The sequence below is a fragment of the Sus scrofa genome, chromosome 14 (assembly GCF_000003025.6).
Source record: "Sus scrofa isolate TJ Tabasco breed Duroc chromosome 14, Sscrofa11.1, whole genome shotgun sequence".
Lineage (NCBI taxonomy): Eukaryota > Metazoa > Chordata > Mammalia > Artiodactyla > Suidae > Sus > Sus scrofa.
In genome coordinates, this window is record NC_010456.5 from 100,847,124 (window position 1) to 100,859,576 (window position 12,453).

At 40.6% G+C, this 12,453-nt stretch overlaps 1 protein-coding gene across 4 annotated transcripts in view; it reads left to right on the plus strand.

Annotated features, from left to right (window-relative positions):
- STAMBPL1 (STAM binding protein like 1) overlaps positions 1–12,453 on the plus strand; it is a 61,481-nt gene extending 49,028 nt beyond the window's left edge. For all 4 annotated transcript variants that reach the window (NM_001243343.1, XM_021071883.1, XM_021071881.1 and 1 more), the window contains 4 exons: positions 2,772–2,909; positions 8,386–8,498; positions 10,302–10,401; positions 12,128–12,453. In NM_001243343.1, coding sequence (NP_001230272.1) covers positions 2,772–2,909; positions 8,386–8,498; positions 10,302–10,401; positions 12,128–12,184 — 408 coding nt within the window. In that variant the 3' untranslated portion in view covers positions 12,185–12,453. The remainder of the gene's footprint in view (positions 1–2,771; positions 2,910–8,385; positions 8,499–10,301; positions 10,402–12,127) is intronic.

The following is a 12,453-nucleotide window of genomic DNA, read 5'->3' on the forward strand; positions in this document are numbered from 1 at the left end:
TTTGTTTCGTATTTTTCTGCACAGGGTACTTTTACTAGGATTGGCTTTCTGTGATAAGCTGAGCAGAATTAAAGCATCCTAAGTGTCATAAACATTGGCTTTCTGTGATAAGCTGAGCAGAATTAAAGCATCCTAAGTGTCATAAACATTACAAAATTAACTTCATATAGATTAACTTTCAATAACCACTGTCATTATAAGTGAAATTATCCTTCTAGAAAATGGATTGTAAAATTTCAGGGATACTATAAAAGTTTGTTGTAAAGAACTAATCAAACCATAATTTAAATCATTTTTTAGAAAAATGGTGGCTTTCAGATCTTCACATTTCCAGACCCATCTAGTTTTCTAAATCAGATTCCATTGCAAGTGTTTGTTTTACATACATTCATATGTTAACTCTACCTGCTTTTATCTGTGATAGGTATTATCTTGCCACCCTTTTTCAGATACATGAGGAATAAAGCTAGGGTTTTGTTGTTTTCTTTAAGGCAGTGGTTTCAACAAACTGAAATCTTATAGCCCAGGTCATATTTAAGTATGGAAGATTTTTTCAGGAATAGGTGATGAAAGATCAACATCAAAATGCAAGGAGATAAATGAGAGAAGATGCATTTAATTTCCTCCTTTAAGAAAAAGGAACATTGTGTCTTTGGAATTGCCCTTGGTACTCTTGTTGGGGTATCAGTTTATATTTCTGAGCCCCAGCACATTGTCATTCCTAACCATTTACTAGGGAACTGTTTATGTATGTATGTACATATGTACGTATTTTTTACAGCTGCACCTGTGAAATATGGAAATTCCCAGGTTTAGGGGTGGAATCTGAGCTGCAGCTGAGGCCCATGCCACAGCCATGGCAACACCAGATCCGAGCTACATCTGTGACCTACATCACATCTTGTGGCAACACCAGATCCTTAACCCACTAAGCGAGGTCACGGATTGAACCTGCATCCTCACAGAAACAATGTCATGTCCTCACCCCTTTTAGCCATGGCAGGAACTCCAGGAACTGTTATTTAATTGAATAAGATGTTTCATTCCGGAGTTCCCACTGTGGCTCAGCAGGTTAAGAACATGACTAGTATCCAAGTGGACACCGGTTCGATCCCTGGCCTCACTCAGTAGGTTAACAACAATCTGGCATTGCCGCAAGCTTTGGTGTAGGTCGCAGATGTGGCTTAGATCTGGTATTGCTGTGGCTGTGATGTGGACTGGCAGCTGCAGCTCCGATTCCACCCCTAGCCTGGGAACTTCTATATGCCACAGGTGTGGCCCTAAAAAATTAAAAATAAAAAAGTTTCATTCAACACATGTTTTCCTATGTGGTCTGGTGTTGCATCTTTGCATTTCCTCCAGGGGAGAGAGGAAGTTCAAAAGTCAAGCACAGAATGACCTGCCATCTCCTCCCCACAGCCACCTTCTTTGCCCTGCAGGGGGCAGTGTGCTATGGCTGCTTCCTCCCCAAGACCACATGTTGTACTTAGTTTGATTCATTCATTCTTCATCCATTCCTTTTTTTTTTTTTTTTTTTTTTGTCTTTTTTTAGGACCCCCACCCACAGCATATGGAGATTCCCAGGCCAGGGGTTGAATCGGAGCTATAGCTGTTGGCCTACACCACAGCTCACGGCAATGCCGGATCCTTAACCCACTGAGCAAGGCCAGGGATCAAACCTGCATCTTCGTGGATACCAGCCAGATTCGTTTCCGCTGAGCCATGAGGGGAACTCCGATCCATTCCTTCATCAGACATTTACAGGTGCTGTGCTGGGTGCTGGTATTCAGTAGCCTATGAGAGCCACAGTCTGTGCCAGATGAAGCCTTTGTGATGCTTATAAAGAACCAGACCAATGATTAATCATAAATGGGGCTGGGTGCTGTCTGTGAAAGTGCAGGGTGTCATAGGAAGGGGTAAGTGGGAACCCTCATCTAGGAGGGTCAACAAGGGCTTCTTTGAAAGGTGATATTTACACCAGGCCTGCAGAATACATAAAGTTAGCCCTGAAAGAAGGGGGTGGGATGAAGAGAAGAGGTGTAATCAAGGCTGAAGGAATAGTTCCCAGCTTGCAGAAAAGCCTGGAATCTAGAAAGAAGACAGTGCTGCCAGGGATGGACAGCTCCTTGGGGCACAAGCATCTCTTATCTGAGGATCCTATCACCACTTAACAACCCTCTTCCTTCAACCACTTTTACCTAAGAGGGGAGGGGAAGCCTGTCTTTCCTTTCTCTTTATCTAACTGCAAATCCAAAACATTAGCTTAATTATGGAAAATTCCAGTAATTCCCCCCATAGTAGAAGAACATCCTACGTCTTCAAAGTGAAATGAAATAATAACAAAAACAGGACCATCGACCTTCACAAACCTTAGAATGTCCTTCAATAAAACCATAAAATGATTTCATTAGCATCTCCCCTTCCAAATAAACCTGCTGTTGTTTAGTGTTTCCATTGCAGATGGACTATCACACAACATTATTTATTAACTGAACTTCCAGGGACCAGTCTGGGAGGCTGATTCCTATTTATGATACATTTTCTATTGTAAGAATGGATTTCCAGCTCCAAACAACTGGCTCAAATTTTTGGCAAATAATCCACGTTCAAGTTCCAGGCTTTATTTTTGAGTTGTGACGGGGGCGTGAGGATGACAATGATGTAAGCAGTGGTCAGGCACTTTCTAGTTTTATCCAAACACCGCACTTCCTACTCAAGCTTTTTTTTTTTCTGTCAGGTGATTATTATTTTTCTTGCTGTTTGTTTTTCAGACGCATAATGAATTTACTATTACCCACTTAATTGTGCCAAAGCAGTCTGCGGGACCAGACTATTGTGACGTGGAGAATGTAGAGGAATTATTCAGTGTTCAGGATCAACACGATCTCCTCACTCTAGGATGGATCCACGTATGTTTGACCTTTGGGGTTTGAGAGGGTTTTGGTGTGTGTGTTGTTTTTTTTTTTTGTGGGGGGGGGGGTGCTGCGCATGCACATGTGTGCATTTGTGCACATGAGTTTGATGGGCTATTTTCCTCCTGGAGGAAATTTAGCTTAGTTGAAATCATTTAGATTAGTTTAAATTTTCCTGGAGGAAATTTAGCTTAGTTTAAATCATTTTTTATTTTTAATGTTTCGTTTAAATCATTTTTTATTTTTAATGTTTTCAAGTGGAACAAATGTCATCATATGAAAGCATTTTCTTCAATGTTGGGCCATGTCTAAATAAAATCTGGATTTGGACAGGCCCATAGTATGCTTTTTTCCAGTCAAATCTGGAGGCCCATAGTATGCTTTTTTCCACCATCCGAAGTTAAAAGAGAGAGGAACACCTTTGGAAATCAGGAGACTTGTTTTGATGATTTTACATAGTCTCATGGAGGCCTTGTCAGGTGTTTAATGGTCTAGTATGATTAGACAGTTATTAATATTCTCTCTCCCTTTGGTGTGGGTCTAAAGTAGATTATTTTGGAGTTCTTGTCATGGCTCAGCGGTTAACAAACCCGACTAGTATCCATGAGGACACGAGTTAGATCCCTGGCCTTGCTCAGCGGGTTAAGGATCCAGTGTTGCTGTGAGCTGTGGTGCAGGTCACATACTCGGCTTGGATCCTGTGTTATTGTGGCTGTGGTGTAGGCCAGCAGCTGTAGCTCTGATTTGACCCCTAGCCTGGGATTTCCCTATGCTGCGGCTGCGGCCCTGGGGGAAAAAAAAAAAAAAGAGATTATTTTAAGAAAATTTCTGAAAATGTTTCTTTTAAAGATGCTTTTGGGAGTTCCCATCGTGACTCAGTGGTTAACAAACCCAACTAGTATCCATGAGGACTCAAGTTAGATCCCTGGCCCTGCTCAGTGGGTTAAGTATCCAGTGTTGCTGTGAGCTGTGGTGCAGGTCACATACTCGGCTTGGATCCTGTGTTATTGTGGCTGTGGTGTAGGCCAGCAGCTACAGCTCTGATTCAGTCCCTGGCCTGGGAACCTCCATATGCCACAGGTGTGGCCCTGAAAAGAGAAAATGACACTCCCCACAAAAAATAGAAGCATTTGTACATATCGAATAGGGGCCACAGCACCTCCCCTACAGGCCAAGGATGTGTGAGTCACTATGTAAACAGCCACAGAGTAGGGACAAAAATATTGGGTTCCAACATCCACCAGGCCACCATAGGAGCCGGAAAAGGCTTACAGATCAGAAGACATGAGTTTACATCTCAGCTCTACTGCACATTCACTGTAGGAATATTGGCAAGGTATTCAAGCATCAGCTTTATCACCTATAAAAAGGGGATCATAATAATGGACTTGTACTTCCTGTGAAGGTGAGATAATGTCAGGGAATTTCTAATCACATTTTTCTAGGCACTCAGAAAATTGTAGCTGTTATTCTTAGTGAGGGTATTGTACTTTTCCTACCCATTGTTGCATCTATCTCATGCATCTGAGACCAGGGCCCGGGGGTAGGGACAAGCCATCCCACTGGTGCTTGGCCACTGGATGGTGGCCCGGATTTCCAGGCATATCCTGGGGACCTCAAGGGCTCCTGAAGAGTGAGAAGGGACCATTTTTTATTTTACCTGCTTTATAGAGGTACTGAGTCGGGGCAGGACACACATTCACACCTACAGCTGCACACACTCTCACACACAGAGCATTTGGTGTTGTGTAATTTAGGAGGGCAGAGGGGAAAGTAGTCCTCACTCCGCCTGCAAATTACTGTTTGCCCTTGGTCAGGACTCCTACCCTCCTTATTTCCAGGTCCCCTCATTGATCAAGTGGGGCTAATGAATGCCTTCTCTCCCTCACCGAATTTGTGTGAGCTGTAAACAACATACCACTTCTCAAATACACCAAATTATTTATGATGAAGAGTTTGCAAAAACTTTCTATGTATTTGTTTTCCTTAGCAGTATGTGCCTTATTGTTTGCCTAGAAATAGCTGAAAGTAAAGACATTACTTAGTGTAATGTAATTTTCTATAACAAGACTGAATTTTACTTTTTTATTTTTTGTTTTCTTTTTTTTTTTTGCTTTTTTTTTTTTTTTTTTTTTTTTTTTTGCTTTTTGGGTCCGCATCTGCAGCATATGGAAGTTCCCAGGCTAGAGGTCAAAGCAGAACTGCAGCTGCTGGCCTCTGCCACAACCACAGCAATGCCAGATCCAAGCCAAGTCTGCCACCTACTCCATAGCTCACGGCAGTGCCAGCTCCTTAACCCACTAAGCGAGGCCAGGGATCAAACCCGCATCCTCATGGATACTAGTCGGGTTCATTGCTGCTGAGCCACAATGGAAACTCCCAAGAATGCATTTTAAATCAAAACAAATTATAGAAAAAAAATTGTTATATAAATTGAGAAAGAATGACAGTAAAATTATGCTTATATTGAAAAGTCAGTGTTAGTTTATCTCACAAAACATTTCCCAGATTAGAAACAAAAGTTTTTCCTTTATGAGCTATGCACATGATGTATGCAGTAATGAAGTTATCATTTAAATAAGAAATCGGCATAATTTTAGAATCCCAGGGCTTTGCCTTTAGTTCCTTTCACCATGTCAAATTATTGTGATTCAGTGAAAACACTAAAATGTATTTCTGAACCTCAGAGGTTGTAATGTCCTTTTGTGATGATTTTGTTTTGTTTTGTTTTTGTTTTTTGTCTTTTTGTCATTTTAGGGCCATACCCACGGCATATGGAGATTCCCAGACTAGGGGTCAAATTGGAGCTGTAGCCGCAGGCCTACGCCAGAGCCACAGCAACGCCAGATCCGAATCACGTCTGTGACCTACACCACAGCTCACGGCAATGCCGGATCCTTAACCCCCTGAGCGAGGCCAGGGATTGAACCCGAAACCTCATGGTTCCTAGTCGGATTCACTTCCGCTGTGCCACAACGGGAACTCCTTGTGATGATTTTTAATGGCCTAGCTGTAGCAACACATTCCAGTGCTTTTTTCAGCTATAATTTGGTCCTAGAAAATGTCTGAAAAGAATCGGATGGATCTGGATTTGATTTTAGACTTTAGCTTAACTAGTTCTGTGTCCTTCAGCATGTTATTTACTCTTCTGCTTAGCTCAGTGTCCCATGAGCAAAATAGGAATAATGGTAGCACTTATATCACCTTGTGTTGAGAGTTAAATGAGATCATTCACGGAGAGTGATTAGTTCAGTGCCTGGCACATCATTCAGTTGAAATAATGGCATTTCCTGCTGTCATTCACCATCACCACCACCACCACCATCATCATCATCTTATCATCATCTTTATTTCCATGAGTGGGGCGTGGGGTTGGAGCACCATTCTCCTATGGGAGAGCTGTCCTTATGCGAGTGAGAGTGATTCCTCTTGGCAGAAATGAAGGGCTCAGAGTATCCTAAGGTGCAAAACATGCAACGCAAAATCACAAAACAACAATAAGAACAAAACAAAAAGAAACAAAAGAATGTCTTACAGTGTGCCTGCAGTCTGGAAATAGGTTGACAGGAGAGTGATTTGTCTCTTTGACCATCTACTTGCTGCCACCACAGCACTAAAGTTTCTTTAAATACTTCTTACTTTTTCATGAAGGCATAGAATGCTCAGTATGTGAATAAAAGGTTTTCACTGAATCAGGTTATAAGCAGTCAGACCCTCCCACTCATGCCCTCACTAAAGATTTAGGTTTTAAAAATTAAGTTAATTTCTATCCTTCAGTTGATCTAGGTCTTTGTAGACCAAGAGTTATTTTTCCTTGGCAGAATGTGTATCTTTCTAGAAATAGGTATCAATGGATTTTTACCTTCATTCTATTAAATAAAGTAGAAAGGAGTTTTAATACCATGCATTTCTTCAACAGGTCATAGCTATGTGTAAAGGCATGAAGCAGTTTCTATGGGCTAAGCCTTTTAATTCATATTGACAACATTAGGAGTTCCTACTGTGCTGCAGTGGGTTAATGATCCTGCTTGTCTCTGAGGCATTGGATCCACTGTTGCCACAGCTGTGGTGTAGGTTGAAAATGCAGCTTGGATCCAGTCCCTGGACAAAGACCTTCCATATGCCCAGGGTGCAACCAAAAAAGGAAAAAAAAAATAACAATGATGATGACAACATTAAAATAATAGCAGCAATAAGAGCAATCATAATAGCTAATGATTTTTGATTCATTTCTACGTGCTAGGCACTGTTCTAAGAATTTTACATGGATTGTCTCATTTAATTTTCATCATAATCCCATGAAGAAAATGACTATTCTTATTTTAAAATTGATGAAATATGTATGGGGCGGTTAAGGAATCTTCGTGGTGTCACACAATTAGTAAGTGATGGAGCCAGGACCCAGCAGGACTAGTACCTTGGATTCCTGATTTAAATGATCACATTCCTTTGGTTTTTTTTTTCAAGGGTAGCTGGAGTTTATTGTGAATTACAAATCCTTATGGATGCATGTATTTTTCATTCAAATATGAACCTCTGAGTTGTCTCTCATAAACACACGTTTGTGTATAGCCAAAAATCTGGAAGACAGTTCTCTGAATTTATCATCTCCCCTTCCCTCTCATCATGTAAGATGAATCCCAGACACCTTCCACACTTTGGAGAGTTCCGTTCCTCCATTTTTCAGGAATGGCTATCCATAGAAGGATACCAGCAAAGTGTAGTATATTTAGTGAAAACTTTTCCTTTTGTGTCCATGGTTGTGTATAGAAGTATCTCTGGGTTCAGTCATAGTTCTGTTCCTTGCAGGCAAGTTACTTAAAGGAGCCTCAGGCTCCTTGTACGTAAAACTGAGATAATAAGCATTTCCCAGATGAGTTGTGATGATTAAACGAGGATCTATTTAAAGCCTCTGAAAAATGTCCAGTTTCATCTTTGCCAATAAGCAGAAAGTACATCCACATTCCCTAGAGCCTCTTGAAGTCTCTGGAATAACTATGGGAATAACTATGGGAAGCACAAAGGGAAGGATTTTGTCAACAAGACGTTTTTCAAAATCCTCATTTGATTACTGACGGTGAAAAAGGAAAAGCAGGGAGTTCCTGTCGTGGCTCAGCGGAAACAAATCTGACTAATATTTGTGAGGACGCAGGTTCAATTCTTGGCCTTGCTCAGTGAGTTAAGGATCCGGTATTGCTGTGAACTGTGGTGTAGGTCGCAGATGCTGCTCAGATCCTGAGTTGGTGTGGCTCTAGTGTAGGCCAGCAGCTATAGCTCCACTTCGACCACTAGCCTGGGAACCTCCATGTGCTGCAGGTGCAGCCCTGAAAGGGAGAAAGAAAGAAAAGAAAGGGAGGGAAGGAAGGAAGGAAGAAGGAAAGGAAAAGAAAAAGAAGATAACTGGAGTTGGGATGGGCTATGGCTTTGGCTAAGACTCAGCTACCCCAATAAGATTGTCCTCTTCTTTTTGCAGACACATCCGACCCAGACTGCATTCTTATCCAGTGTTGACCTCCACACTCACTGTTCCTATCAGCTTATGTTGCCAGAAGCGATTGCCATTGTTTGTTCACCAAAGCATAAAGAGTAAGTGATAACTATCAAGAGGGTTCAAGTAAGGCTCTGCCTGGGGCTGCTGGGTTTGAGTGTGTCCATGCACCAGGTTGTGGGACTTGGATAAGCAGTCACCTCATGCCTTTGGGAAAAAGAGATTTTTGCCCACTGGCTTCCATACACCTGTAGCTCTGCAGTTTTTGCTTTTTAAAGTCCTTTCAGTGGTAGAACTACTGGTTCTCTTTCTTTAGTTAGCATGACCTTGAAATGGATAAACAGGATGTTATTCCAGTTTGCCAGTGAGATCTTAGCTCTATTGCGATAGAACTAATACATTATTTTGGTTGTGAGAAAATCTGCAGTCTTAGCTTCATTATCTCTAAGACTTTCCTAAGTTTGGGGGACAATGACTATTGTAGCACGATTACAAGCAGAGGAGTCAGCCAAACTGATATTGGAATCCCAGCTTGATACCTGTCCACTGTGAGCCTCACCCCCAAGACCTGCCCATCGCAGATTGATGTGAAGCAAAACAAGATGATAGGTGACCTAAAGGACTTAGTCTAGTGCCTGGCCCCATAGCCAGCACTCAGTAAATAGTTGCTGTTATCTATAAATACTCGTTATACCTCTGAAAGATTGCAGGTGTGGTTCAAGACCACCACACTAAGTAAATAACACAATAAATCTAGTCACAGTAATGTTGGTTCCCAGGTGTGTATAAAAAAGTTTACATTGTAATTTATTAAATTCACAGTACCTTTATGTCTAAAAAAAACAATGTATATACTTCATTTAAAAATATTTTGGAGTTCCCTGGTGGCTCTGTTGGTTAAGAATCTGGTGTTGTCACTGCTGTGACTCTGGTTACAACTGTGGTACAGGTTTGATCCCTGGCCCAGGAACTTCCTCGTGCCATGGGCATGGCCAAAAACTAAAATAAAATAAAAATAAACATAAAAATTCTTGACTGCTCAGAAATGCAAACCATCACCTAAGCCTTCAGCGAGTCATAGTAGTAACAGTAAAGATCACTGATCAGGAGTTCCCGCCATGGCTCAGTGGAAAAGAATCTGACTAGTATCTGTGAGGACAAAGGTTTGATCCCTGGCCTTGCTCCATGGATTAAGGATCCGGCGTTGCCATGAACTGTGGTGTAAGTCACAGACAGGGCTCGGATCCCGTGTTGCTGTGGCTCTGGCATAGGCCAGCAACTGCAGCTCCTATTCAACCCTTACCCTGGGAACCTCCATATGCCTCGGGTATGGCCCTAAAAAGACAAAAAAAAAAAAAAAAAAAGAGAGAGAGAGAGAGATCATTGATCACACATTACCATAACAAAGATAGCAATGAAAAAGTTTGAAATATTGGGAGAATTACCAAAATGTGACAAGGAGACATGAAGTGAGCAGATGCTATTGGAAAAATGGTGCCAGTAGACTTGCTCAATGCAGAGCTGCCACAAACCTTCAATTTGTTAAAAAAAAAAAAAAAGTATCTTCAAAGTACAATAAAGTGAAGCACAGTAAAACAAGATACCCTTGTGTTAGAAAAATTAGAAATACCCGTCTCCTATGATTTCCTCCCATGGGGTCTCACACAGCAGTTCAGCCCATTACAGTTCTATAGGTGCTTGGTGGTAGCACTGGTCACTCTCTCCCTAGGCCATCAGCACAAGATTGATTAAAAAAAAAAAAAATCACTGTAAAATGTTTAGTTCATAGCTTTTTTCTCCATTCCATTTGAGGAATATGTATGCTTGTGTCATTCAAATAAAAATCTGGAAAGCCCAAATGATCCTTAATTTTTGTACCTTTTTTTCACCCTGAAACTTAGCACTGGCATCTTCAGGCTCACAGACGCTGGCATGCTTGAGGTTTCTGCGTGTAAAAAGAAGGGCTTTCATCCACATACCAAGGATCCCAGGCTGTTCAGTGTGAGTAGACAACATGGGTTATTTTTTGCATGTAATATTTATTTTTCACCCCCTCCTTTTTAAAAATTGAAATATAGCTGATGTACAATATTATGTTAATTTCAGGTGTAAAACATAGTGACATTTTTCATATCTTATGAAATGATCGCCATGATAAGTCTAATAACCATCTGTCCTCATATTAAGTTATTAAAATATTATTGGCCATAGTCCTGTAGCTTATAGAAGATGTGGTATATATACATGCAATGAAATATGGTTCAGCCACAAAAAATGAAATCTTGCCATTTGCAACAACCTGAATGGATCTAGAGGGTATTATGCTAAGTGAAATACGTCAGGCAGAGAAAGGCAAATGCCATATGATTTCACTTGTATGTAGAATCCTAAAAAAAAAAATAAAAAATAAAAAAATAAAAAAAGAGTCATAAATACAGAGAACAAATGGGCAGTTGACAGAGGGGAGGGGGGTTGCAGAGTAAAATAGGTAAAGGAGACTGAGAGATACAAACCTTCAGTTAAAACAAATAAGCCTCTTTGAAAAAAAAAAAGAGAGAGAGAAATAATAGCCTTAAAATATGGGATAAAATACTTTACTGCTTAGTTTGGAATTTTCTTATCTCAGAAAAGTAATCTAGCTTTGTATTTTCTTCTGATTTCTTCTCATACCTATTTTGTTTACAAAGGAATGACAGTATTTCTGTAGCAGAGTTGATTATGCATAAAGTTACCTTTCCATTAACTGTGTGATACTTAAACAAATACAATTTTCTTCAGGAGTCCAAGTAAGCAAACAATTATGGAAGAAAATGGCATTAAATATGTCCTGAATTATACCTGCTTGATAAGGCCAAGTTAGTTTTTCATAACAATTCAGTGAAACATCTAATCCTGACTTTTTGATTAGCTTTGTATAGGCCCAAAGAAACATTATTTGGCCACATCTTTTTCTGTTTGCCTGGCTGTTCTCTGTGTTCCCTTGTGGTGCAACGGGTTAAGGATCCAGTTTTGTCACCGCTGTGGCAAGGGTTTGATCCCTGGCCCAAGAACTTCCGCATGCTTTGACCCCATCTTTTTCTGTTTGCTTAGCTGTTCTCTGGCTGTGATATCAGGGAAACATTATTTTGAAGTTAGAATTTATTTAAAATGAGAACTAGATGGCATCTTTTGTAAACATTTTCTTATTGAAAATGAATACATATGATTATATTTACTCTGAGTAGACATTATTTTTTAAAATTGGGACCATTTTGGAGTTCCCTTTGGTGCAGCACCTTAAGTATCCAGTTTTGTCACTGCTGTGTCGAGGGTCAGTCCCTGGCCCAAGAACTTCCATGTGCATGGCCAAACCCCTCCACCCTGCCCCCCCCCAAAAAAAACCCAAACAAATGAACAAACAAAAATTAGGAAGATTTTTTTCTTTTTACAGTTGTACCTGCCACATATGGAAGTTCCCGGGCTAGGGCTCAAATTGGAGCTGCAGCTGCTGGCCTACACCACAGCCACAGCAACATCGGACCCTTAACCCACTGAATAAAGCCAGGGATTGAAAAAAAAAAAAGCCAGGGATTGAAACCCGCATCCTCACAGATACTATGTTGGGTCCTTAACCCACTGAGCCACAGTGGGAACTCCAGGAACCTTTTTAAATGAGGAAATTCATACTTCCTCCCGAAAAAGAATCATGTAAACATCATGTTGTAAAGTCAGTTTTTTTCTTTCCTAGATCTGCAAACATGTGTTGGTAAAAGACATAAAAATAATCGTGCTGGATCTGAGGTGATAACGCCCAACGACTAGCACCGTCAGTGCCAGACACTTAAACCCATGGACCCGTGGTTGCTGGATTTTCTTAAGATGTTTCCAGAAATGACTGATATTTTATATTTATACATTTTAGATCAGAAAGTTTGATATTTATTACTTTTGCACATTTTGAAGCTTTCTTTTTGGGTTGCTCTGTCTCAAGAGAGGTCACGATGGTGTTAGATCAGTACCTATTAATGTACCCAAATCCTATGAGCAGATAATAAATTGTGCTGCAAACAACAA